Source organism: Mercenaria mercenaria, chromosome 7 (assembly GCF_021730395.1).
Source record: "Mercenaria mercenaria strain notata chromosome 7, MADL_Memer_1, whole genome shotgun sequence".
Taxonomy (NCBI): Eukaryota; Metazoa; Mollusca; class Bivalvia; order Venerida; family Veneridae; genus Mercenaria; species Mercenaria mercenaria.
In genome coordinates, this window is record NC_069367.1 from 31,321,283 (window position 1) to 31,345,950 (window position 24,668).

Consider the following 24,668-nt stretch of genomic DNA (forward strand, 5'->3'; position numbering starts at 1 on the left):
GAAAACCGTAAGTTAGACGTCACCTACAAAGTGGTTGACGTGACATTTACCTTATGCATCTGCACCTAAGAGCAATATTGTACAGGAGTATTTACAGGATCAGCTTGTTAAACAATTGCAACACCCTCCATATTTGCCAGATCTAAGTCCCCGTGTTCTTTTTTTTCTCTTTTCTTTGCTGAAAACAATGCTAGTTGGACGTCGCTTCATTTCCAGAACCATCCTTGGTAGCGCAGTATATCAGTCTCAGTGGAGTATATCAAGGACAGACTTCTGTGCGGCTTTCAGGTAATGGAAAGCCCGGATAGAAAAGTCCTTTTTATTAAGGGAAAGTACTGTGAGGGACTAGTAAAACCAATATGTTTAAATACAGATTTTTCTATATGTTATATGGACCGTCTCAAACTTTCTTGAAACACCTTTCCCTCGAATCAAGGAATAATAAGAAATAAGGTAGACAAAAAAGCAGTAAGGTCTGATCAATATTTTTGCATGTACTATACTTTATAGCTTATGTTGTTATATCCTAAACTACCATACCTGAATTTAACTGCCAGTTTCCAAATATTTTGATTCCAAATTCAGTCATCAACAAGGCTTCGTTGAACTGATAATTTAAGGATTCAATTTATTGACAAGACTGAAGAACATATGCATATAGTTCAGTCATGCAGTCATGGTCTAATGAATTATTAGTTGTCTGTATTCGTTCTACTTTTTGTATTTTTTTCCTTTTTCGTGAATTAGTGCTTGTTTTATTTCTATTTATATCTAGTCATGAAATTCATCTTTCCGAATTAGGTCGTGATATAGTAATTCATTCGTTAAAACAAATCTCAAAGGAAACTCTGATCCATATATCTGCAAAGCAAATTTCCGTTTTAGCCGGTGCCATGGTCGCGAGGGATGGCACTGCTTATTTCGATAAGTCTCGTTAAAACGACTTGCTTTAACCGAGTCTAGCATTGGTTTGCTTGGTTACGTTTTGATCTTGATCAGCTTTTTTCTCTCAATACTCATGCTTGAATAAATAATACCAATATAGGTCGACCATGTTTTAGCCGTGACTTATTTATGCAGTTGATTCGCCAAAAGGGTAGGAATATAAATGTAATACAATGTAAAGCGGTGTAAGCTATCGATGAATCTGAACGAATGTGTAGCCTTAAGGATATGGTATTGGCTTAACAAGCTTGCTTTTCCAGGTTTGAGTCTTGGTAAATTCATATTTTTTTTTAATTAACGTTTGTTTCAATAAACATTGCAAACAGTTTCATCTTCAGATTGATCTGGGTGTATTTACTATGTACTGATGAACAGAAATACTGGGGAGTTAGATATTGCTATTAAAGACGATCTTCCAGCATCGGTGATCATCGAGCTTTGCTCTGATCCCGATACATCATCTGAATTAAAGACTGGCACGAATGAAGGGTCGTCAACAGACACAGCAGTTGGAATTATGTGAAATGAAATATAGAAACAATGAAAAAATAAGAAAAATATTATTATTAAAATGTATACAAAGTGGTTTTTTAAAAAGTCTTAATAACTGCAAGAAGAAAAACGCGGTTAAATAACTACCCGGGAACCGGAGACAAAAATAGTTTAGCAGACGATGAAAAGCGTGAATAATTTCATATATCAACTTACTCTATCATGTATGAATCGAATATCGATATAACCCAATTGACAAAGTGTATATAATTACTATACATTATATATCGTACCACACACTACAATTTTAGTGTTTACAAGAATGTAAAGGTATAACGAAGAAAGACAACTCTGATGAGTTAATATAGTAGTCCAATAAGAGTAACATTTAGATGAATAACTCCGTGGCCGATTGGTTAAGGTCACTGACTTCAAATCACTTGCCCCTCATCGATGTGGGTTCGAGCCTCACTCGGGGCGTTGAATTCTTCATGTGAGGAAGCCATCCAGCTGGCTTACGGAAGGTCTGTGGTTCTACCCAGGTGCCCGCTCGTGATGAAATAATGCACGGAGGGTCACCTGGGGTCTTCCTCCACCATTAAAGATGGAAACTCGCCATAATTTATGACCTATCATATGTCGATGCGACATTATATCTAACAAAAAAAAATAAGAATACTGTGTCAAATTTTGACCTATATTAATATGTCTTTACTACGTATTCCGTTCTCTCATTCAGTTTTAGTTTAAAAGCATATGTCTGAGTCTAAAATAGCTTGAAAAACATAAAAATATACACATGTGGAAAATAAATACAAACAAATGCTGCCAGCATGTTTTTCTGAATAAAAATATCTTGTACATGTGTTTTACAATTTCATCATTAAGCCAACTAAGCTTACTGAAGAGTGAGACATTCAAAGAAGTTCCACAGTCATAGCCATGACTGAATGTAACAATTTCAGTTTGGGTTACTTGCAATTTAATTTTAATTGTTTTGGGAGACCAGTGTACTAGTATTTAGACCGTGCTAAGTCCGTTTCTATTTAATGTCCTTTGGTACATGGGGACATCGACCTCGAACATCAGTCTCTCTGAGAAGGAAAAGATTCAGTATCGATTGCATGCGTTTCACGTATTAAGAATATTTCATTGTAGCTAATCGATGTAAATATTACATGCTCGCAACACCTGGCAATACAATGTATCTATTTGAATCCATTCCTGTAAACAAAACTTAAGCATCAGCTTGGGACAAATAAACTGCAGTGAAATACACATATATAGGATACAATAAGCTATAAAATAATACGAAACGTTAGCATACAATATAATATGATAAAACTAATACAATATGACACAATGAAATACAGTAAAAACAATGATAATTGTACAAGGGCGGATATACGAACGTATTTTCTAACAAGACATTATCAGAGTAATCTCCCTTGTATATGTGCTTACGAAAAGTTGATAAATGTATTAAGTTTTGAATAAAATTGTTGTTGCTTCTGTAAAATCCCTGTCAATGCACAGCAAGAAGTTACGGGCTTTAGCTTTAAAAGCAGTATAAAGTATGTCTGAAGTCTAAGTATTTGTTTTCGTTTTTGTCAATGTGTCGTTCTTTCGAACTGCAATAAAGGCATGATAACGACATTTTGCTCGATTTTCTTGGTTTTGTTATCTCGCTGTATCGCCTCCACCTAACCGACAGAACGTAAAAATCTTTGGCCATAAGGGTTAGTCGATGTTTCCATTATTCATCATCCTTTATGGCCTGCCCTTTTCAGGAAAGATTTTAACGTAAACGGCTAGGTGCTAACACAGGGGCAGTGATGATATCGACGACATGCTTAACATACCACAGAATCTCGGGTTATATGCTGATGATGCTGTACTAATCAATAGTAACTGTAATGATCTCAAGTACAATATTCTTATATTCTAGAAACATTGCACAAGAAATTTAACAGTGGTTTTCGATGACTTTGGTACAAGATACCTCTAAAGACAACGTTGGTAATTTAGAAATCTTCATTGTTATAAATACAGAGTATATTTTTCAAGATCTAAAATTAAAAGGTGAGAATTAACTCCTTATGGCATCTTGAAAGCACCGAGCACAACAGACACAGCATGAGCCGGACAATTTTAGAAGCAAGAAAAAAGTAAATAAAAACAACACCATTTTAATCAACTCGGGGTTCTATAATAAAAGGAATGGCTCCATCGGCAAAATGTCAAACATAGCATATTCAAAATCCATTCACACTATTCAGTTTTTGACACTTTTGTCAAAATATTTCCAATAATGATAAAAATTATTAAGTATAATTTGCTTCATCATTTCTCTTAATTCTAATCTTTTTTAAAATAATAAGGTACACAAAAATTCCTTATAAGAGGTATCCTGATTGCAAGATAACAGAAATTTTAAAATTTGACAGTTGAAGTAGGATTTCATCTGCTGATATACAGTTTTGACAAGACTGTCGTAAAGCAATAAAAGTTTATCTTTAACGGAAGGATTATTAGAATTTTTACTACCACAGGAACCACACCTTTTGCTACTCATTTTTTTCTATCTTTACTGGGGAGATTAAAACTTAGTTCGTTTGTCCCTTTGTTCGACTTAATGACACATATATCAAAAGGAATTTGACCTAGGGTCATAACACATTAAAGGATTGTTATTCAGCACATTAAATATATTGCATCTGAGGTTTGTTTTGGATCTTACCCAGTAAGGTCACAATTATGGTCCTTTACGATGTCAAAAATACGCATAAAGGACCTTAAGGTTTGTGTCGAAAATATCTAAAAAGGAATTTGACCTAGAGTCAAGAAACATTTCAGACACGTTATTCAGCATATGGAGTGGTACACAAGGGGATTTGTTTGTGATTTTTCTCAGCAACGCCCTTGACTTAGTCGAAATATGCATATAGGGTCAAAACTTTTGTGTCGCACATATCTCAAACATTACAGGAATGTTATTCAGCACATCAAGTCGTGCACCCGGGATTTGTTTGGGATTTTACTCAGCAACATCAGATCAATGGCAATTGACGAAGTAAAAAAAATGCACAAATGTTATAAACATATTTCTGTTTGTCTTAAGAAGCAGTTGATGGTGAGTAATGAAACAGGAAAATTATTCAGCATGTGATCATGAAGTCGTGCACCTGAGGTTTCCTTTTGAGATTCTACTCAATAAAGCTAGACTTAAAGCCTATGGCTTATCAACATATGCAGCAAGGGCCTAAAATTTTGTGTCGCAGGTATCTTAAGAAGTATTTTGTATAAAATAATTAAATCTTATATGACTTTTGTCAGTATATTGAGTTATGTACTCAGGAATTTACTTGGAATTTGCTCCAGGGTCACTCCGCACCCCTTAAAAAGCAAGAAAAAAAACTGTTTTACCCCTGTTACTAAGTATTGCCTTGTCAACATAAGATACCACAATGACAGTAAGTGTGTGCAACAGTGTCCAACTGACACGCATCTAGTTTGCTTTAAGGAAAGGTATGTCCATAACTTTGGAAATGAAATTCATTCGTTTGGTCTTTCAAACCGTCATATAATGGTAATAATTGTATTTGGGAGATAAAGGTCGAAGGTGAAGGTTTCTAATTTTTTTAGAATGCTTTCCGATCTACTTTTTGGGACAAACACGATTTATAGCATGCTGGCCTGTACCACTGTATCACTAAGTAAACTGTAGACAAAATGTCAATGTCACATTTACCGCTATTAACAAGGTTTAAAAAGAATCTGGTTACTAGAATGGTGAATGTCGTTCGGTGGGCGTGCAGGCGGGGGTGTCTAGGGGGTGCGTTCGGTGTCAATTTTTTGTTGCTGCTCAATGCTCAATAACTTGAGTAGAGGTTGACTGATTGCAATTAAACTAAGCATAAATGTAGCTTGCATAGAGACGAAGTTTGGAATTGCAAACGAGATCATTAGGTTGAAGGTCAATGTCACTGTTGCTAAAATTAGAAAAAAAAACAGCTTTCGCTCAATCACTTTAGTTTGCACTGAAGTACTGAAATATAAATTGGCCTATTGGTAGCTTATAGAAAAACAACTTTGAGATTTCATATGGGCTCAAGTTTAATTTCGGCATAACTAACTCAAAAAATTCTACTGTGGCTTAATTGTCTATAGCGTTGGGCCAAAACTAATTTTTGTGTTGCGGATAGGTCACGGTTAGATAGCAGTGAGAGCCCAATTTTTTGTGACAAAAAATATACAAATGTCACGGGGTAAGGTCAAGGTCCATGTTACTAAGAAGATTTTTTTCCTCATTGTGATAATTAAAAAGTAGATTTCCGTTCCGGTTTAGTATTTTAGTTGGCATTTTCTTACTGTCACCAAACTTGGTTTAAAGATAGCTTATCTGTAGAATTTGGATGATATTTGGGGTATTTATAACTAAAAATGAGTAACGGGTTTCGCTCAATAATTGTAGTTTGGAATGCGATAACTTAATCTATCTGCAAAGTGGAAAGAACCTCTGTAGCTAAGTGGTCTAAAGCGCTAAGCTTAAGGTAACTATTGTGTTGTGGAACACATGGATAGCGGTTCAAATCGTAGTCAGTGGCTAACTATTTGGGGAAGGGGAGGGTTGGAGTTAAAAAGGTCATTTTAATGGCACTGGGTCATGGTCCATGTCACAGTTACTAAGATATCTTATCACTGTGAGCATCAAACAGGTTGTTTCCGGATTTTAACTTTAGAAAGGATTGACTTCCTGTTATCATAATGCCACTGGGTAAAGGTCAGTGTCACATTTATTAAAACTAAAGATCTTTGTAGTGCTGTTGCAAACTATTACTAGATGATAAACAAACCAAAGTCAAAATAAAAATAACTTTTGCAATAAAACACCATGCCTGTCGTCAGTACATGAGAACATACAGACTTTTCATAAAAAAATTATAAGCACAATGTATCAAAAGCACAGTTCAAACGAAAAATTTACTTAAAATTGTTAAAAATAACCGGTAAAAGGAATCGCCTAAAGTGGAATTTCATATGCTGTTCTCTTTTTGATAACGGTTGACGTTTTGTGTAACATGCGCAATCAAACCGAGTCTGCAACACTTTTATTTTTGTCCCGTTAGACAAAAATGCTGTTTTCCACTTTTTTTTCTATTTTGTAGAAATTGATGCATAATGAATTATTATTGTTATTATTATTATACCAGATTTATATAGCGCCCTTTTCATGACCAATTTTACGTTCAACGGCGCTTTACATAGTTCAAATGCAGCCACACAGGGGGCATAATTCATCCTCTACTAGTACAGGCACAGAGCGATCTGACCAGAGGGACAGAGTGAGACAAAGCCCCCACGACAGAGAGATCAGAAATCAGATATAGGCTTGTTCGGCTAACTTAGCCTAGCTCGTTGCGAATAGACAGCTTGGTTCTTTAACGTGCCCAGTGTATAGCACTGATACACGCAAGGATTGCCTGGGTTCCTGACCAGTACACCTCTAGTTGGGTGGAAAACACTGAAAAGCGTTTCTGAAAATTCCCGAGTAGCTGCAGGGAATCGAACCCCCGACCTCAGGATTGGAAGGCCAGTGTGCAAACCACTGAGCTATCCGTCCACTCATGAATAGGGGTGATTGTTCTCTAAAACACAGTTTCCGGCGATAAGCAGAACAACACTATTGATTGAATTAAATCACAAGTAAAAGTATGTTTACTTAATTGTTATTTTTAATAACAAGAGTGTAAATGCAAAAGCGTGCTATAGCAATTAGGTATAATATAACATTATTATATTCCCATATTTATATCATTAAACTCAAAATAGTTATAAAATGTCAAAAACATATAGCATTATTTCATGATAAAAGTCAATTTTTTTTAAACACATTTATATGGTGTGTGCAGTCTGTATTTATGTCATAATACCGGTATAGTCTCTTGGTCTAACTTATTATAAAGGTGTTATCTGCAGGCTGGGTATTTTTCGTGTTCATTTAATTTCACTGTTTTGCAATTGGTTGTGCTATTACATATTCACGAATGGTTTCATCATTTGGCTGAATTCGTGAAAATTGATACTGTGAATATTATACAATCTACAGTACTATGTGATGATGTTACCAAAATGAAAAGTAATATTTGAAATAAGGCAAAAGCCAAATGTAAGTTAACACACATTCTTCCCATGAAGAATGATTATAACAGATCATACTATCAAGATAACTACAATTTGGGCTACCGCCTTGGCACGGTCAATTGTCCAGCAATTTCAGTTTTCAAACTGTTTTTGCTGGACAACTGGGTGTTTACCATTAGATGAATGTTAAATTTGCCTCACATTTACCCGTAACATTGCATTGAAATTGTTGCAAATTTGCATTGATTTTGTTCATTCAGTAGAGGGCTTAAATTTGTTTCTTATTAAAATATTGATTCCTTGCAATAACTTTTATTAATGTTAGAATGTTTAACGTTTAAAAGAAGTGTTTCTTTGGACAATCTCCCTTTAGCACTGATTATTTGATTATTTTGTTTCTTCAAATCAATTATGTTTTAGCGCCAACTTTACAGCGTTTTCATATCAGATTTAGGCCAAAGTAATTCTCTCTTGTGTATTTCAAATAAGTTATATTGCTGACCTTGACTGATATCTCGTCCCCAGCTTTTAAATTAGCCAAGGATGAAACATAGCTACCATACGAGTTAAAATATCTGTTGCTTGAAATTTGATGGGGCTGGACGCTTGACGTTATTTCATTCTCTTCCTCATCTAAAATGTTAAACTTGTAAATGCCATGTTTTATGGGTTTACTTGTGTCTTTAACATTAGGTTTGCCATTAGAAGGATCACACTGCTCAAATAAATCAACAAATGAATATACAAAGTAAGTTCCGTCAACAGGAACAACCAGACGGCCATTACGGTAACGAATGCCGTATCTCTCGAACCCACTGGTGTCATATAGTTCTCTTCCATGTCTCCATTCCCTGACTGGTGTCATCTCTGCCCCTTCGTCGCCTAAAATATTGAATAACATTATTAATATTTAGCGCTTGTTATATTTCTTTTTTACTTTTAGCCTGCTGGCGGCAAGCGATTCTGCCTTTGCGACCAATGCAGACTAAGATCAGCCTGCACGGATGCAGACTGATCATGATCTGCACTGCTCGCTATTCAATCAGTAAATTTTAAGTGAACACCCCTTCGAATAATAAATAGTATTGCCCAATTGAATGATGGACCAATCCATTTTAGAAATTCAGCAGGCTTAATTAAGGTTAACCATAATAAAGCGTACTTACAGAAAATGTATCACGTTAACTGTGTTATAAATAAAACTTAAAGCATTATAACAAGTTTAACATATTTTTATATCATATGAATTTGTTGAATATAACGAATTTTTCTTATGACTTCATTTTTGATACACATACAACCGAATATATAGTATTACTTTTTCTTGCGTCAGGCTGCTCTTTTCCAGTGAGTTTGGCGGCTGGCTTCATTTCCCAGAATGACTTGTCGTAGATACCATTTAATCGGGCTCTATTCTTTTCAAGATACTTCTGTTGTCGCTGTTCATCTTCTGTTTTGATTTCCTCATATTTTGTTGAAATTGTCTGCAATTTTATAAGTTAAAATCGACAAATGTACAAAGTCTACTTTTACGTCGCATGATTAAATTCAGGTTGTATTATGATACGGTGTTAATGTAAACATAACCTTAACCTAGTTTTACTGTCGTACTGATTTATATAGGGGAAGTTTAAACTTGTTTGAATTTTAACCAATTAAAAGTGGCTTCGGAAACGAAAGTTGGGGTTTCTGTGAAGAGATAAAAACAGATTTTACCTATAAATCTCCCAGAAAAACGAAAATGAAACTAAATACTTCTAAACGTTTTAATCTGATGTTTGTACCTGTATTTCATAGTACATTTTGTTTGTTTGTTTGTTTGTTTGTTTGTTGTGGATTTAACGCAGTCTTTTTAACAGTATTTCAGTTATGTAACGGCGGGCAGTTTAACCTATCCAGTGCTCCTGGATTCTGTACTTGTACAAACCTGTTCTCCTTAAGAAACTGCAAACTTCCCCACATAAACCATAAGTTGAGGACGAATGATTTCAGACACAATGTCTTTAATCAAATTGTCACGGAGAACACCCAAGGTTCGGACTTACGACCCCGCGATCTGTAGACCTGCGCTCTCCCTATTAAGGTAAGCGGGCGGGCTATTTTACGGTACAGTGTAGACTTTTTCAAACATTTGACAACTTATATTGTCAAATTGGCTTGTGTTCGGTTGTAAGTAAAATTATCACTTTCGAATACGATGCCAATGCTATGTTAATCTGATTAACTCTCTTTAGAAAGTAAAATTGACTCACCCTCTCAAGATAATCATGTAGCAAGTCAGCTGTTGTGTCACACCTAAGCGTTCCATATTCACTTGGCAGACATATCTGATCGTTTATGACTGTTGTTGGCAAATCGGGCATGGTCCAAACCAAGGCTAACACTGCAGCTAAGCATACAACTACACTTAATAAAACGGTCATTACAGCATATTTTATCCTCATATCCATTATGATTGTGATCTATATAAATAAAGGTAATGTTGAAGTGTTTAAATATTAATATCCGCCAAGCGCCCGTTTGCCAACCCAGATCGAGTTTTATCTGTCTCGTTTAAAGTTTACATGTTTCAGTCGATAACGTAAACATTGTGTTGAGTCTTGTTATATATACTTAATAAATCGTTCCACTGCGCATGTCAGGCGGACTCTATCGGATAAGACGAATATTACTACCTGCTATTCAATCTACGCTTTTGTTCACATTTTATTTCTATTGGTTTTAACTTCTTTAGTAACTGAAATTTATCGAACCGTTTTATATACATTAGATTTTTTACAATTGTTTGTTCAGCTATATCTTTTCTTTCATAAGTTATTTGAAATTAAGATGATGTATGAATAGACAGAAAAGTGTTTACTAATAATTATACACGACGAATCCGTGTATAAAAATGATATAAAGTCAAAGCTCTTACATCAAAGTTGGTAATACTGCCCCAACTAACGGATATTTATCATATAAAAGTAGATAAGAATTTCGACTTTTTTTATCTCCATCCATGTCATTTTATAATTGAAATTGTGTTGGACAGTGTTGTCAATATCTAATCAAATATTCTGTCTCGCCTCTTTCATCACTGCGTTTAAACAAGTTTCAACGCGTAACGACGAAAAAAAAGAGGGACTAACTGCTACCTTTTTGTTGTAGTGACAGCTTTTCGATCAAGACTTGATATTTTGATCCCCTCAAAAAGTATGTTATCATAATATATAAATTATTACCTTTTTGTTCCGTAAAAAATTTGTAAATGTCAGTAAAATCTATAAGAAGATCCCTCGTGAGGACAGAATACAACTGAGCAAAATAATAGCAGACTGGGTGTGATTGAGTCCGTTCATGACAGGTAATGAAATGTACAATACCTCACACGACCCCTAGCAACGGCAAAGCGGAATTCTGTTAATATACTAGAATTTAATGCACTCCTTGATCCCAAATAGGACTAGAAAATATAACAACACTGAGTCCAGGTGCATTTTCTAAGTGCTCGTTCGTATGTATTGGAGCATTGTGACTGATTCTGTTACTTACGAGTAGTATAGGCGTCACTTTGTGTCTAAACAATCGGGCGCCATCTTGGATGACCTAGTTACTATAATTAGTAACTCATTTGCATATAAAAATTCGTAATCAGTGCGCGTGTGCGGCGGCCATTTTGAATTCTAATGACGTATTTATGAAAATGCTTAGGAATGTCTTGTATACTTATCTAGGGCGTGTTCGCGCATATCGAGGGTCAGCCCTACAGGTCACAATAGCCTAAATAGTTTTCCCTATATCTTCTATATAAAACTAACTTTTTTCAAAGAGCTAGCAAACAGAGCTAGACCCATTTCAGAGAACAAATCCTTTCCTCATTTTAAAGAGTTATGATAAAACTGATATAAAATGAAGAGAAAAGTAGGGGTCGTGTATCTTCTAAGAGAGATTTCTCTGGTCACATTACTGTAAACTGACATCAAAATCACACTTCTGTGACCCGGAAGTACTACTCATACTAAAATTGAGCTTGACTTCATCGAATACGACCTGCTCTCCCACGTTTCCTACCAAAATGTCAACAATACATCCACAGTGAAATTTAAACAGAAACTAGCCTCAATTTAGACCTCTGTTAAGCGAAAAATTAGTATTCAAATACCTGGCAGCCATTACGCGACTAGACCAGATGGCTCACACGCTGGTTCCTTTTAGTTTAGTTAGGCCGGGAGATAACACGAAAACAAAGCTATACGCATGCGTTATAAAGAAACTCTAGTATAAAAATCATTCGAAAGAAAATGTATAATATAATTACGTACTGCTGACCAGTCATTAAAACTATACGAGAATACCTATTTATAAAATGAAATTAAAAGACAAACTATTACGCACTCAACGGATGTAAACCCGTCGATATCCCACGCTAAAATGAACCAACACTTTTAGAATACAGATTAATACCGTCGTTTCTAAACATAAAATAGCCAATCAGAAGGCAGGGAAACGAACCAATAAAACGTCTCAAATAAAGTCGTTTTGACCGATGAAAACGTCGAAATTTTAACCAATCGACGCTCAGTATTATTAACGAATGACATCGCGAATTCAGAAAGCGAATCGTATATAAGAGAGTGCACAGCCGTCATCCATTGGAATTCATACGGGTGACATGGAAAACTTTACCGTTAACACTTTCACCGGCGCGGACGAATTTTGCGGGGATCAGGCGTTCTCTTCTGCAAATGACAACGGTAAGTCTGAATACTGATCAGAGAATAAACTATTTTGACAGGCTTAAATCCTTACTATAACGTACAAATACGATGATTTTACATAGCGCGATTTATGAGCGCATTAATATAATGATTACAATTTCTTTAATAAACCCGATACGAAATACAATAGAAATAATTAACTAAATTATTCATACAACTTACCAGTCCGGATAAATTCGCCTAATGAATCAATGGTTGAATAGAAATATCGTTTCACTACCAACAGCCGATCGGAATGCATTATTTTGACAAGCGGTAACGTTTTTCCAATACAGGTTGAGACACCCACGCTTTACGTCTACTCCGCGCTACATATTTATCGATTTTAAACAGCGCCGTTAACGCTTTATACATAATTATAGAAATGATTATAGCAAAATGTCATGAATTTACCCGATACGAAAATGAAACAGAAATACCTAATTCAATCGTTCATACAACTTACCTGTCCGGATAAATTCGCCTAATGAATCAAATCTTTAGATGGTTGAATAGAAATATCGTTTCACTACCAACAGCCAATCGGAATGCAGTATTTTGACAAGCGGTAACGTTTTTCCAATACACCTGACAGGTTAAGACCCGTATCGCTTTGCGTCTACTCCGCGCTATATATATATTGATTTTAAAGAGCGCCAGTTAAACGCTTCATAACATAAGAATAAGATAATGATTAAAGCAAAAGATGTCCTTTATATAAACTCGATAATCGTAAACATGATAATACACCAGCACCTAATTTAATCGTTCATACACGCATAACCGTGATGTGGCGCTTTACCTGAGATTCCTTGTAACCGAATGGTTATTATACCTTGTGAACTGGAGTATATATAACACTTCGCTACCTACAACCAATCAGGAATGCATGAATTTGAACAATGCGATAGCGCGTAGTTTAACATTTGGCCGCATTATTGAGCGCGTTTTATAATTTCAGTGTATAGCTTTATAAATACTAACGGAATCAAAAAGCTAGGTTATTGAGTTTATTTATTTCCTCTAACGGTTTTTAATGTGATAATAGAAAGGAATGTTTACTGTTCTTTAATACATAGATGAATAACTATTGACACGGCAGTCAATTAAGCACGATGGCTGTCTTACCTTACCTATCTGTTAAAAAACGTAAAGTACAACATTTCTCTATTATGCTTGGAACGGCTTTAGCAGTGTTTGGTATCAAATGAAAGGTTTTGACAAGTACTATTGACAAAATGATTTGTTTTATCACATATCCAAAATGGCAGCGATTGAATTTACGGGGCGAAGTATAATAAATAGAGCCAAAGCAACGTTCTGATTTGTTAATATAACTTATAGCATTGCTTTGATTTGCTAGCGATACGGCGCATTTTGATTGGTCGCACAGGGATCACACGCATATAAGTCAAAAGTAAACTTAACCATGACTGAAGGGGTTACGAGTTACTGTATATACCTACACCACCTCCTCTCCCTCCTCCTCCTCCTCCACACCTCCTTCTCTCTTCCTCCTCCTCCTCCACTCCTCCTCCTCCTTCTCCTCCTCAACTCCTCCTCCTTTTCCACTCCTCCTCCTCCTCCTCCTCCACTCCTCCTCCTCCTCCTCCACTCCTCCTCCTCCTCCTCCACTCCTCCTCTTCCACTCCTCCTCCTCCTCCACTCCTCCTCCTCCACTCCTCCTCCTCCTCCACTCCTCCTCCTCCACTGCCTCCTCCTCCTCCTCCACTTCCTCCTCCTCCACTCCTCCTCCTCCTCTTCTTTCTCCTCTGCCCCAAGAAAGCGTAAGAATGGCAAACAGAATAAAGCAGTGTCTTTTTGATAAAAGAGACTTACATCGATTTCACAAATGCATCAGTGTCCTGTTTGCCATCAGTCTTTCTCTAGGATCGACAACATGCGGAGACATCAACGTTATGTCCACGGAAATGACGAAGCCACTGACAGTTTTTCACCGCCATTACAAGCATGGGACATCTCAAGAGAGATCACGTTTCAACATCCATTTTCTATGGTCGTTTCAGGACCAAGTGGTAGTGGAAAAACTGTCAGTGGCTTCGTCATTTCCGTGGACATAACGTTGATGTCTCCGCATGTTGTCGATCCTAGAGAAAGACTGATGGCAAACAGAGGAGGAGGAGGAGGAGTGGAGGAGGAGGAAGTGGAGGAGGAGGAGGCAGTGGAGGAGGAGGAGTGGAGGAGGAGGAGGAGTGGAGGAGGAGGAGTGGAGGAGGAGGAGGAGTGGAAGAGGAGGAGAGGAGTGGAGGAGGAGGAGGAGTGGAGGAGGAGGAGGAGGAGGAGTGGAGGAGGAGGAGTGGAAAAGGAGGAGGAGTTGAGGAGGAGAAGGAGGAGGAGGAGTGGAGGAGGAGGAGGAGGAGAGAAGGAGGTGTGGAGGAGGAGGAGGAGGGAGAGGAGGTGGTGTAGGTATATACAGTAACTCGTAACCCCTTCAGTCATGGTTAAGTTTACTTTTGACTTATATGCGTGTGATCCCTGTGCGACCAATCAAAATGCGCCGTTTCGCTAGCAAATCAAAGCAATGCTATAAGTTATATTAACAAATCAGAACGTTGCTTTGGCTCTATTTATCATACTTCGCCCCGTAAATTCCATCGCTGCCATTTTGGATATGTGATAAAACAAATCATTTTGTCAATAGTACTTGTCAAAACCTTTCATTTGATACCAAACACTGCTAAAGCCGTTCCAAGCATAATAGAGAAATGTTGTACTTTACGTTTTTTAACAGATAGGTAAGGTAAGACAGCCATCGTGCTTAATTGACTGCCGTGTCAATAGTTATTCATCTATGTATTAAAGAACAGTAAACATTCCTTTCTATTATCACATTAAAAACCGTTAGAGGAAATAAATAAACTCAATAACCTAGCTTTTTAATTCCGTTAGTATTTATAAAGCTATACACTGAAATTATAAAACGCGCTCAATAATGCGGCCAAATGTTAAACTACGCGCTATCGCTTGTCAAAATTCTGCTTCCTGATTGGTTGTAGGTAGCGAAGTGTTATATACTCCAGTTCTACAGGTAAATATCATTCGGTTAAAGGATCTCAGGTAAAGCGCACATCACGGTTTATGCTGTATGAACGATTAAATTAGGTGCTTGTATTTCATTTTCGTATCGAGTTTATTAAAGACATTTTGCTTTAATCATTTCTATACTTATGTATGAAGCGTTAACGGCGCTCTTTAAAATCAATATATTTATAGCGCGGAGTAGACGCAAAGCGATACGGGTCTTAACCTGTCAGGTGTATTGGAAAAACGTTACCGCTTGTCAAAATACTGCATTCCGATTGGCTGTTGGTAGTGAAACGATATTTCTATTCAACCATCTAAAGATTTGATTCATTAGGCGAATTTATCCGGACAGGTAAGTTGTATGAACGATTGAATTAGGTATTTCTGTTTCATTTTCGTATCGGGTAAATTCATGACATTTTGCTATAATCATTTCTATAATTATGTATAAAGCGTTAACGGCGCTGTTTAAAATCGATAAATATGTAGCGCGGAGTAGACGTAAAGCGATACGTGTCTCAACCTGTATTGGAAAAACGTTACCGCTTGTCAAAATAATGCATTCCGATCGGCTGTTGGTAGTGAAACGATATTTCTATTCAACCATTGATTCATTAGGCGAATTTACCCGGACTGGTAAGTTGTATGAATAATTTAGTTAATTATTTCTATTGTATTTCGTATCGGGTTTATTAAAGAAATTGTAATCATTATATTAATGCGCTCATAAATCGCGCTATGTAAAATCATCGTATTTGTACGTTATAGTAAGGATTTAAGCCTGTCAAAATAGTTTATTCTCTGATCAGTATTCAGACTTACCGTTGTCATTTGCAGAAGAGAACGCCTGATCCCCGCAAAATTCGTCCGCGCCGGTGAAAGTGTTAACGGTAAAGTTTTCCATGTCACCCGTATGAATTCCAATGGATGACGGCTGTGCACTCTCTTATATACGATTCGCTTTCTGAATTCGCGATGTCATTCGTTAATAATACTGAGCGTCGATTGGTTAAAATTTCGACGTTTTCATCGGTCAAAACGACTTTATTTGAGACGTTTTATTGGTTCGTTTCCCTGCCTTCTGATTGGCTATTTTATGTTTAGAAACGACGGTATTAATCTGTATTCTAAAAGTGTTGGTTCATTTTAGCGTGGGATATCGACTGGTTTACATCCGTTGAGTGCGTAATAGTTTGTCTTTTAATTTCATTTTATAAATAGGTATTCTCGTATAGTTTTAATGACTGGTCAGCAGTACGTAATTATATTATACATTTTCTTTCGAATGATTTTTATACTAGAGTTTCTTTATAACGCATGCGTATAGCTTTGTTTTCGTGTTATCTCCCGGCCTAACTAAACTAAAAGGAACCAGCGTGTGAGCCATCTGGTCTAGTCGCGTAATGGCTGCCAGGTATTTGAATACTAATTTTTCGCTTAACAGAGGTCTAAATTGAGGCTAGTTTTTGTTTAAATTTCACTGTGGATGTATTGTTGACATTTTGGTAGGAAACGTGGGAGAGCAGGTCGTATTCGATGAAGTCAAGCTCAATTTTAGTATGAGTAGTACTTCCGGGTCACAGAAGTGTGATTTTGATGTCAGTTTACAGTAATGTGACCAGAGAAATCTCTCTTAGAAGATACATGACCCCTACTTTTCTCTTCATTTTATATCAGTTTTATCATAACTCTTTAAAATGAGGAAAGGATTTGTTCTCTGAAATGGGTCTAGCTCTGTTTGCTAGCTCTTTGAAAAAAGTCAGTTTTATATAGAAGATATAGGGAAAACTATTTAGGCTATTGTGACCTGTAGGGCTGACCCTCGATATGCGCGAACACGCCCTAGATAAGTATACAAGACATTCCTAAGCATTTTCATAAATACGTCATTAGAATTCAAAATGGCCGCCGCACACGCGCACTGATTACGAATTCTTATATGCAAATGAGTTACTAATTATAGTAACTAGGTCATCCAAGATGGCGTCCGATTGTTTAGACACAAAGTGACGCCTATACTATTACTCTTACGTAATCATGTGATAAAAGATCAAGGTAAAACAATGAAAAAGAACAAAAACCTCTACTACTTTTATGCGATTGGACTGTGTACGGTATTTAAACTATGAAATTTTCTGTTGAGCATATTGTTTTCAGGTTTTATTTAACTGTAATCTTGTTATCTATAACAATAACAATTGACATGTTCACTGAAACAGGAACAAAGTTATGTATATCCATTTAACAACTTAATAGGGGAAACATTTCATGTTTATCACGAAATATATTGAAATAGTTTTGGCACAGTCCCATGTGAAACAATCTGAAATTTTGTTTATAGCCTGTCTAATCTTAAACCTTACATTAGTTTTGGCAAGGATTGATAATTTACTACGTACTGATATATCAAATTAATTATTCGTTTTATATTACAATATCGGATCGGTATATTATTGTATATTTTACTATCAAACGTTTGATTAAAGTATTTTGGGAAAATATATCGGATTCTTTATTATTGTATATGGTTATCTTTCATTTCAAACATCCTTATCAGCATGTGATTTCATTACTTCCTAGTAAAGAGTTTTCCAACGTAGCTGTCTTAGCCAAAAGTTGTAATTTTATAATTCCTCAATCAATAAAAACGGAGGGACATGACAGAAATGAATGCATGTATATTTTAATTGGCTGAAATCAATATACTGCTTTACAAGAACTTTCGTTACTTTTTTAACAGAGTATTGCATAGTTTCAGTTCTTACTGTGTCTAATGACGTTTATCGAAAAAGCACCGCCCATAACTACAGAAAGGAGGTATCTTTAACGTTATATTAGAATTTTACCTGAATGACGATTAGTTTTTAGTACACGAATATCCGAAAACTCTGTTATGTACATGCGTATTGATTTTTACTGCATGATTAACTAATATCTGCTTCCGGAATAAAAGAGGATCTTCCGGTCTGTCCCTCTTTTTTGCCGCTATATGGCGTTTTTACCGGTGAAAATCACAGCAAAAATAGAAGAAATCGCAGACCACAGCAATAGAAAATCAAAATTTGTTCGTACGTACGAACAAAATTCCAAACAAAATTTACAAATTCTTGTTCATTTCTCACATTTTTAAATGCAATTTGGAATTTTGTTCGTACGTACGAACAAATCCTGGCTGTTCGTACGTATGAACAATAATCCATATTCCGTATTATTTTTCAGTTCTGACATGCTGTTCAAACAGCTCAGATTTGTTCGTACGTCCGAACAAAATTCCAAAATAGCTTTAAAATTTCTTTTTCCTTTCTCACTATCATTTGTTCGTACGCATGAACAGCCTGGATTTGTTCGTACGTACGAACAATTGAGAAAACTGAAAAAGAAGTTATTCTTAAAAAAATGCAATTTGGAATTTTGTTCGTACGTACGAACAAATCCTGTCCATATTATTTTTCAATTCTGATATTCTTTCAAACAGCCCAGATTTGTTCGGACGTACGAAAAAAATTCCAAACTGCTTTAAAAATTCTTTTTCATTTCTCACTATCATTTGTTCGTACGTATGAACAAATGAGAGAACTGAAAAAGAAGTTTTTCTTAAAAATGCAATTTGGAATTTTGTTCGTACGTACGAACAAATCCTGTCCATTTTATTTTTCAATTCTGATATTCTGTTCAAACAGCCCAGAATTGTTCGGACGTACGAACAAAATTCCAAGCTGCTTTAAAAATTCTTTTTCATTTCTCACTATCAGTTGTTCGTACGTACGAACAGCCTGGATTTGTTCGTACGTACGAACAAATGAGAGAACTGAAAAAGAATTTATTCTTAAAAAAAATGCAATTTGGAATTTTGTTCAGACGTACGAACAAATCCTGTCCATATTATTTTTCAATTCTGATATTCTGTTCGAACAGCCCCGATTTGTTCGGACGTACGAACAAAATTCCAAACTGCTTTAAAAATTCTTTTTCATTTCTCACTATCATTTGTTTGTACGTACGAACAGTCTGGATTTGTTCGTACGGACGAACAAATGAGAAAACTGAAAAAGAATTTATTCTTTAAAAAAATGCAATTTGGAATTTTGTTCGTACGTACGAACAAATCCTGTCCATATTTTTTTTCAATTCTGATATTCTGTTCAAACAGCCCAGATTTGTTCGGACGTAAGAACAAAATTCCAAACTGCTTTAAAAATTCTTTTTCATTCACAATCATTCGTTCGTAATGAGCAGCCTGGATTTGTTCGTACGTACGAACAAATGAGAGAACTGAAAAAGAATTAACTTTTAAAAAAAAAAAATCAATTTGGAATTTTGTTCATACGTACGAACAAATTTCCAAATTGTAATAAATTCTTTTTCATTTCTCATAATCATTTGTTCGTACGTACGAACAAATGAGAGAAAAGAAAAAGAAATTTAATTTAAAAAAAAAATACAATTTGGAATTTTTCTGTTTGTCTGGATTTGTTTGTACGCATTTGAAAAATATCCAAATATGAACAAATGTGAGAACTGAATAAGAATCTGTATACATTTGGAATATTGTTCGTATTTATGGACAAATGCCACTAAATATCATTTTGCAAAAAATACAAATATCACTGAAAATTTCAACACATATTTTAATCTATTTATTTAAAAAAAATACCAAAACAAATACTTATGAACATAATAAATATAACACAAAAGTCTAACATAAATAAACAAGAGTGCCAGAATGTCACAATATACGCCTGTCACAGCAAATTTCTTTACACTAGCACCTGTATTTGCAAATGGAATTTTAATTTTGTGGTAGTGATTATTGTAATTCTTTTGTTTTTCTAAATCAACATAAAAACTCCTTACCAGGTAGAGATACCTTAAAATACACCTAAAATTTGAAAGTAGCATCTATGTTGTACCACAGAAAAGTGGTCTTGGTTTTTCCCTACGGTCAATTATAAAAAAGTTACAATATAAGTTATTTATAGTAACAACTAAGGGAAGTTAATCTTCAAAAAAAAAAAAAAAAAAAAAATCCAAAAAAAAATTGTAAGTCCACACAAAATTTTTTACCAGGTAGAGATTGGTCAAAATACACCTCAAAATTGGATGTAGCATGCATGTTGTACTACAGAAAAGTGGTCTCGATTTTTCCTTACGACTAGTAATGAAGAAGTTACAATATAAGCTATTTATAGTAACAACAAAGGGAAGTAATTCTAAAGAAAGGAACTGCGCATGACACTTCCTCTCATGATGGTGTATAATTGTGCCAAGTTACATCAAAATCCCTCCATGCATGAAGAAGAAATGCTTCGGACAAAGTCATTCTTGTATCTGACCTTTGGCCTCTAAGTGTGACCTTGACCTTAGACCCAGGGACCTGGTTCTTGCGCATGACACTTCGTCTCGTGGTGGTGAACATTTGTGCCAAGTTATATCAAAATCCCTCTATGCATGAAGAAGAAATGCTCCGGACAAGGTTTTCATTCTTGTATCCTTTGACCTCTAAGTGTGACCTTGACCTTAGACCTAGGGACCTGGTTCTTGCACACGACACTCCGGCTCATGGTGGTGAACATTTGTGACAAGTTATATCAAAATCCCTCTATGCATGAAGAAGAAATGCTCCGGACAAAGCTTTCATTCTTGTATCCTTTGACCTCTAAGTAAGACCTTGACCTTAGACCTAGGGACCTGGTTCTTGCGCATGACACTCCGACTCATGGTGGTGAACATTTGTGACAAGTTATATCAAAATCCCTCTATGCATGAAGAAGAAATGCTCCGGACAAAGTTTTCATTCTTGTATCCTTTGACCTCTAAGTGTGACCTTGACCTTAGACCTAGGGACCTGGTTCTTGCGCACGACACTCCGTCTCATGATGATGAACAATTGTGCCAAATTTCATCAAAATCCCTCCATGAATGAAGAAGATATGCTCCGGACAAAGTCATTCTTGAATTTAACCTTTGACCTCTAAGTGTGACCTTGACCTTAGACTTAGGGACCTTGCTCTTGTGCATGACACTCCGTCTCATGATGGTGAACAACTGTGCCAAGTTTCATCAAAATCCCTCCATGCATGTAGAAGATCTATGCTCCGGACAAAGTCTGTGGACGCCGCCCGCCCACCAGGGGCCTTCCCATAATACTTCCCGTTTTTCAAACGGGCGTATAAAAAGGATTTGCCAAAGAAAAACAAGAGCACCGCAATGCAGGGCAATATACACAGAAAACAAAGTCACATGACCATTGACCCCTAAATGTGACCTTGACCTTAAAGAAAGCCATCCGAAACATGTGCTCTGTAACATCGTCTCAATGTGGTGAACATTTGTGCCAAGTTTCTTTAAAATCCTTCAAGCAGTTCAAGAGTTACAGAGCGGACACGAAACAAAGTCATATGACCTCTGACCCCTAAGTGTGACCTTGACCTTGAAGGGAGCCATCTGAAACATGTGCTCTGCATGTCGTCTCGATGTTAAAATGTTAATAAATGCAAGTATGTCAAAAATGCATTATTATTTTAAAATTGCGCATGCATATTCGACCTCGTTAAATTTTGTAAAGCGTTATAAAATTGTCAGAAAGTAATGTTTTTCTTGTGTTAACAACGGGCTTGCGAACGAAATTTTTATATTGTCTGGTCTTTTTGGGTCATGGAGTCTATTCAACATGTGCTCCGCTTAAGCCGGTGCTAGGGGGCGTGAGGGGTGTTGCACATTTCATTAACAGACCCAGTTCTACCTAGTCTGCTATTATTTTTCTTCGTTGCATCCTTTGCTTCCAAAGGCTCTTTTTGCAAAATTTATTGTTATATAACCTTAGGACGGCCAGCACATGTTTATGCAATCTCGGCAGGCATATATATGTTTCTGACAACACAGATAATGACGTCACTCGACCTTCAGCTATTTCCTGAAGTAAAGAAAATGAAAGTAGAAATGCTAAACTTGAAAACGAAAGCAGTATTTTGATTCGTAGATAGTCAGGGGTTATGCGCAGGGGTCACCCCGTCTAAATGTACGCGCGTGGACTTTTGGGGAGTCAATTTTCAGCACTTTCTTACGAATTGAAATTTCCTGGGCTTAAGTACGGCATGTCAGCTTTTCATCTACGAAAAGATATTTGAGCTCGAGATAAAACACAAATCCCACAGGGGTCCGTAACGGACCAAGAGTACAAAATGTTGTTTCTACGGAAGCGTGAAAGGGCCATCAGACGCTAATAGTACGTTAAGGCTGCGGAAAGGATATAGTGTTCAGTTTGCTTTATTTTGTGACAATCGAAACGTTTTTCCTCTTTTTTGTTTTCTTTTCTTTTTATTCAAATATCTAAGAGGAGTAAATCTATTGTGAACGAAAGCATACACAGTATGAAAGAATAACTTAATCTATAGTGTAATCCAACGTTTTCAATGCATTTAATCCCCGCCATCGCCGAATATCTTTTCAAAGATATTTCTTTATTTTGATTCATTTGTCTTCGTTGAGATACGAGTTGATATACGAGTCCGTTCTTTCGGTACAAACGTTTATAATTATTTCTATCGGAAGAGTGTTCGTTGCTTACAATTTTGTTTATATAAAACAAATGGAAATTTCATTTGTTTGTTAGGATTTAACTTCACTAAAATCATTCCCCTGTGAATGTTATCCATTTCACAGTATTTCCCAAATGTACATCTGTTTTGTGTTCTTTAATTAGCTGTGTTAAAGATTATGATATAAAATAATAAGCATATTCCGTCCATATGTAATAAGTGTCATAATCTGAGTTTTACATATACAATTTTTGATTTTCATTAAATTTAACGTCATAAGAGAATGAAAAGATGATCCATTTGAACCGTATACTAAGTATTGTGAGCTTCTTTTATCTCGGTCAAGTCAAATAAATGGTATAGGAAATAATAAGTAAACACAACATACTGATTCAAAGGAAATAATAAGTAAACACAACATACTGAGTGAGTGATTCTCTTCTTCGCATAGAACACGATTCTGTGAATTGACATCATTTACAGTAAACACAATACGTTTTACTATTGAGCTTGATGTCACGCAGTTGTATGCTCAATTATAAACCTCCAAGAATCTTTTCATTGCCCTCAATGTTGTGTAGCTGCAAGGGGAAGTCTCTGCCTGTAAGTACTTGCCGAAGGCAATCGTCATCATTCTTCGTGGTCACAGCTTTAATTAATTGAATACTAAAACTTCAGTTATTCATACAAACAAAACTTTTTGTAAGAACATTATTGGTTATTTGAACGACTTGAAATCAATTTCCAGACATTATTTATTCTATTTCTGTCAAAAAAAAATAATAAAAAAAATAAAGTCTATCTCTAGGATATTTCAAAATACTACATGTCATCATTAAAGGTGGTCAGTCACATTTAAACAACATTTCATGACATTATGCATTTATCTGTTGCGTATTAGAGATTATTAATCAATGAACAAAAACACCCAAAAAAACCATCCATTGTAAAGAGTATAGAGTCATATAAGAAGTGTATGCTTCATTATATCCTTAGGACAATGGGCAAATTTCACATTTTTATACACTCGCAAGGCATACGTTTGGTTTCCTACAACATAAAAAAGGCGTCAGAAGACCTGATGTAGTGGTGGCTAAACATGACATTTGTATTGGTCTACATTCAAGTTACGTGCAGGGATCAACCTGTCTGTGCGCGGATTTTCTTCATGTTTTCTAATTACGCCCCTTTGATATCGAAGTTATCAACAAGCGGATTACATTGTATTCGATTGCTTCAAAATAATTCTAGTGATAAATATTGGGATATTTGAAATATCTGAGACAAGATCAGTTTCGAAGTATAACTTATTAAGCCCTCAATTAATAAAATTAACATTTAGTGAAAAACATTACTTGATAAAATAATATCTGGTTAACAACCTTTAAGTGAGTGTTACCTGCATGTACTTTGCAGCACGTTTTCGCCGTGTGCTCTTCTTTTTGAAGTATTTGGTATAATTAAGGGTATTAAACTGCGAACATGTATAAAAAGGATTTATTTGGATTTATATGTACATACAATAGTGAGTCTGCTTCGAAATTGCTTCAGCTTCTAGTAACGGATAGGATACCAGAAAAGATGGCAGGTAGGCGTTTAAAAAGTATTATTTGTTTGTAAATATGCATGATAATTTAATGTTTTAATACAGTTTCGAGACCGTGACTACCACACATAAACCAGTGATAACTATAAAAGAGACAACATATGGCAACTTAAGCAGTTGAATGGATAATGAAATTTTGCAAACTAAAATGTTAATTTA

At 35.8% G+C, this 24,668-nt stretch overlaps 1 protein-coding gene and 1 long non-coding RNA gene across 3 annotated transcripts in view; one reads left to right on the top strand and one right to left on the bottom strand.

The window, feature by feature from the left end:
• LOC123554729 (uncharacterized) overlaps positions 1-24,668 on the top strand; it is a 122,696-nt gene that overhangs the window by 22,142 nt on the left and 75,886 nt on the right. Inside the window, exon 1 of one of the 2 annotated variants that reach the window (XR_008371669.1) lies at positions 24,050-24,491. The exons of the other annotated variant lie outside the window; for it this stretch is intronic. This is a non-coding gene — a long non-coding RNA (uncharacterized LOC123554729). Of the gene's footprint in view, positions 1-24,049; positions 24,492-24,668 lie in introns of those variants that run through there. 2 annotated transcript variants of the gene reach the window in all.
• Positions 2,121-10,171, bottom strand: LOC128558491 (tumor necrosis factor ligand superfamily member 15-like). Its single transcript, XM_053547980.1, has 3 exons — positions 9,834-10,171; positions 8,900-9,065; positions 2,121-8,463 (listed from the first exon to the last, which is right to left on the bottom strand). Exons 1-3 carry the CDS (start codon positions 10,029-10,031, stop codon positions 8,021-8,023), a joined length of 807 nt encoding a protein of 268 aa, XP_053403955.1. The 5' UTR covers positions 10,032-10,171; the 3' UTR covers positions 2,121-8,020.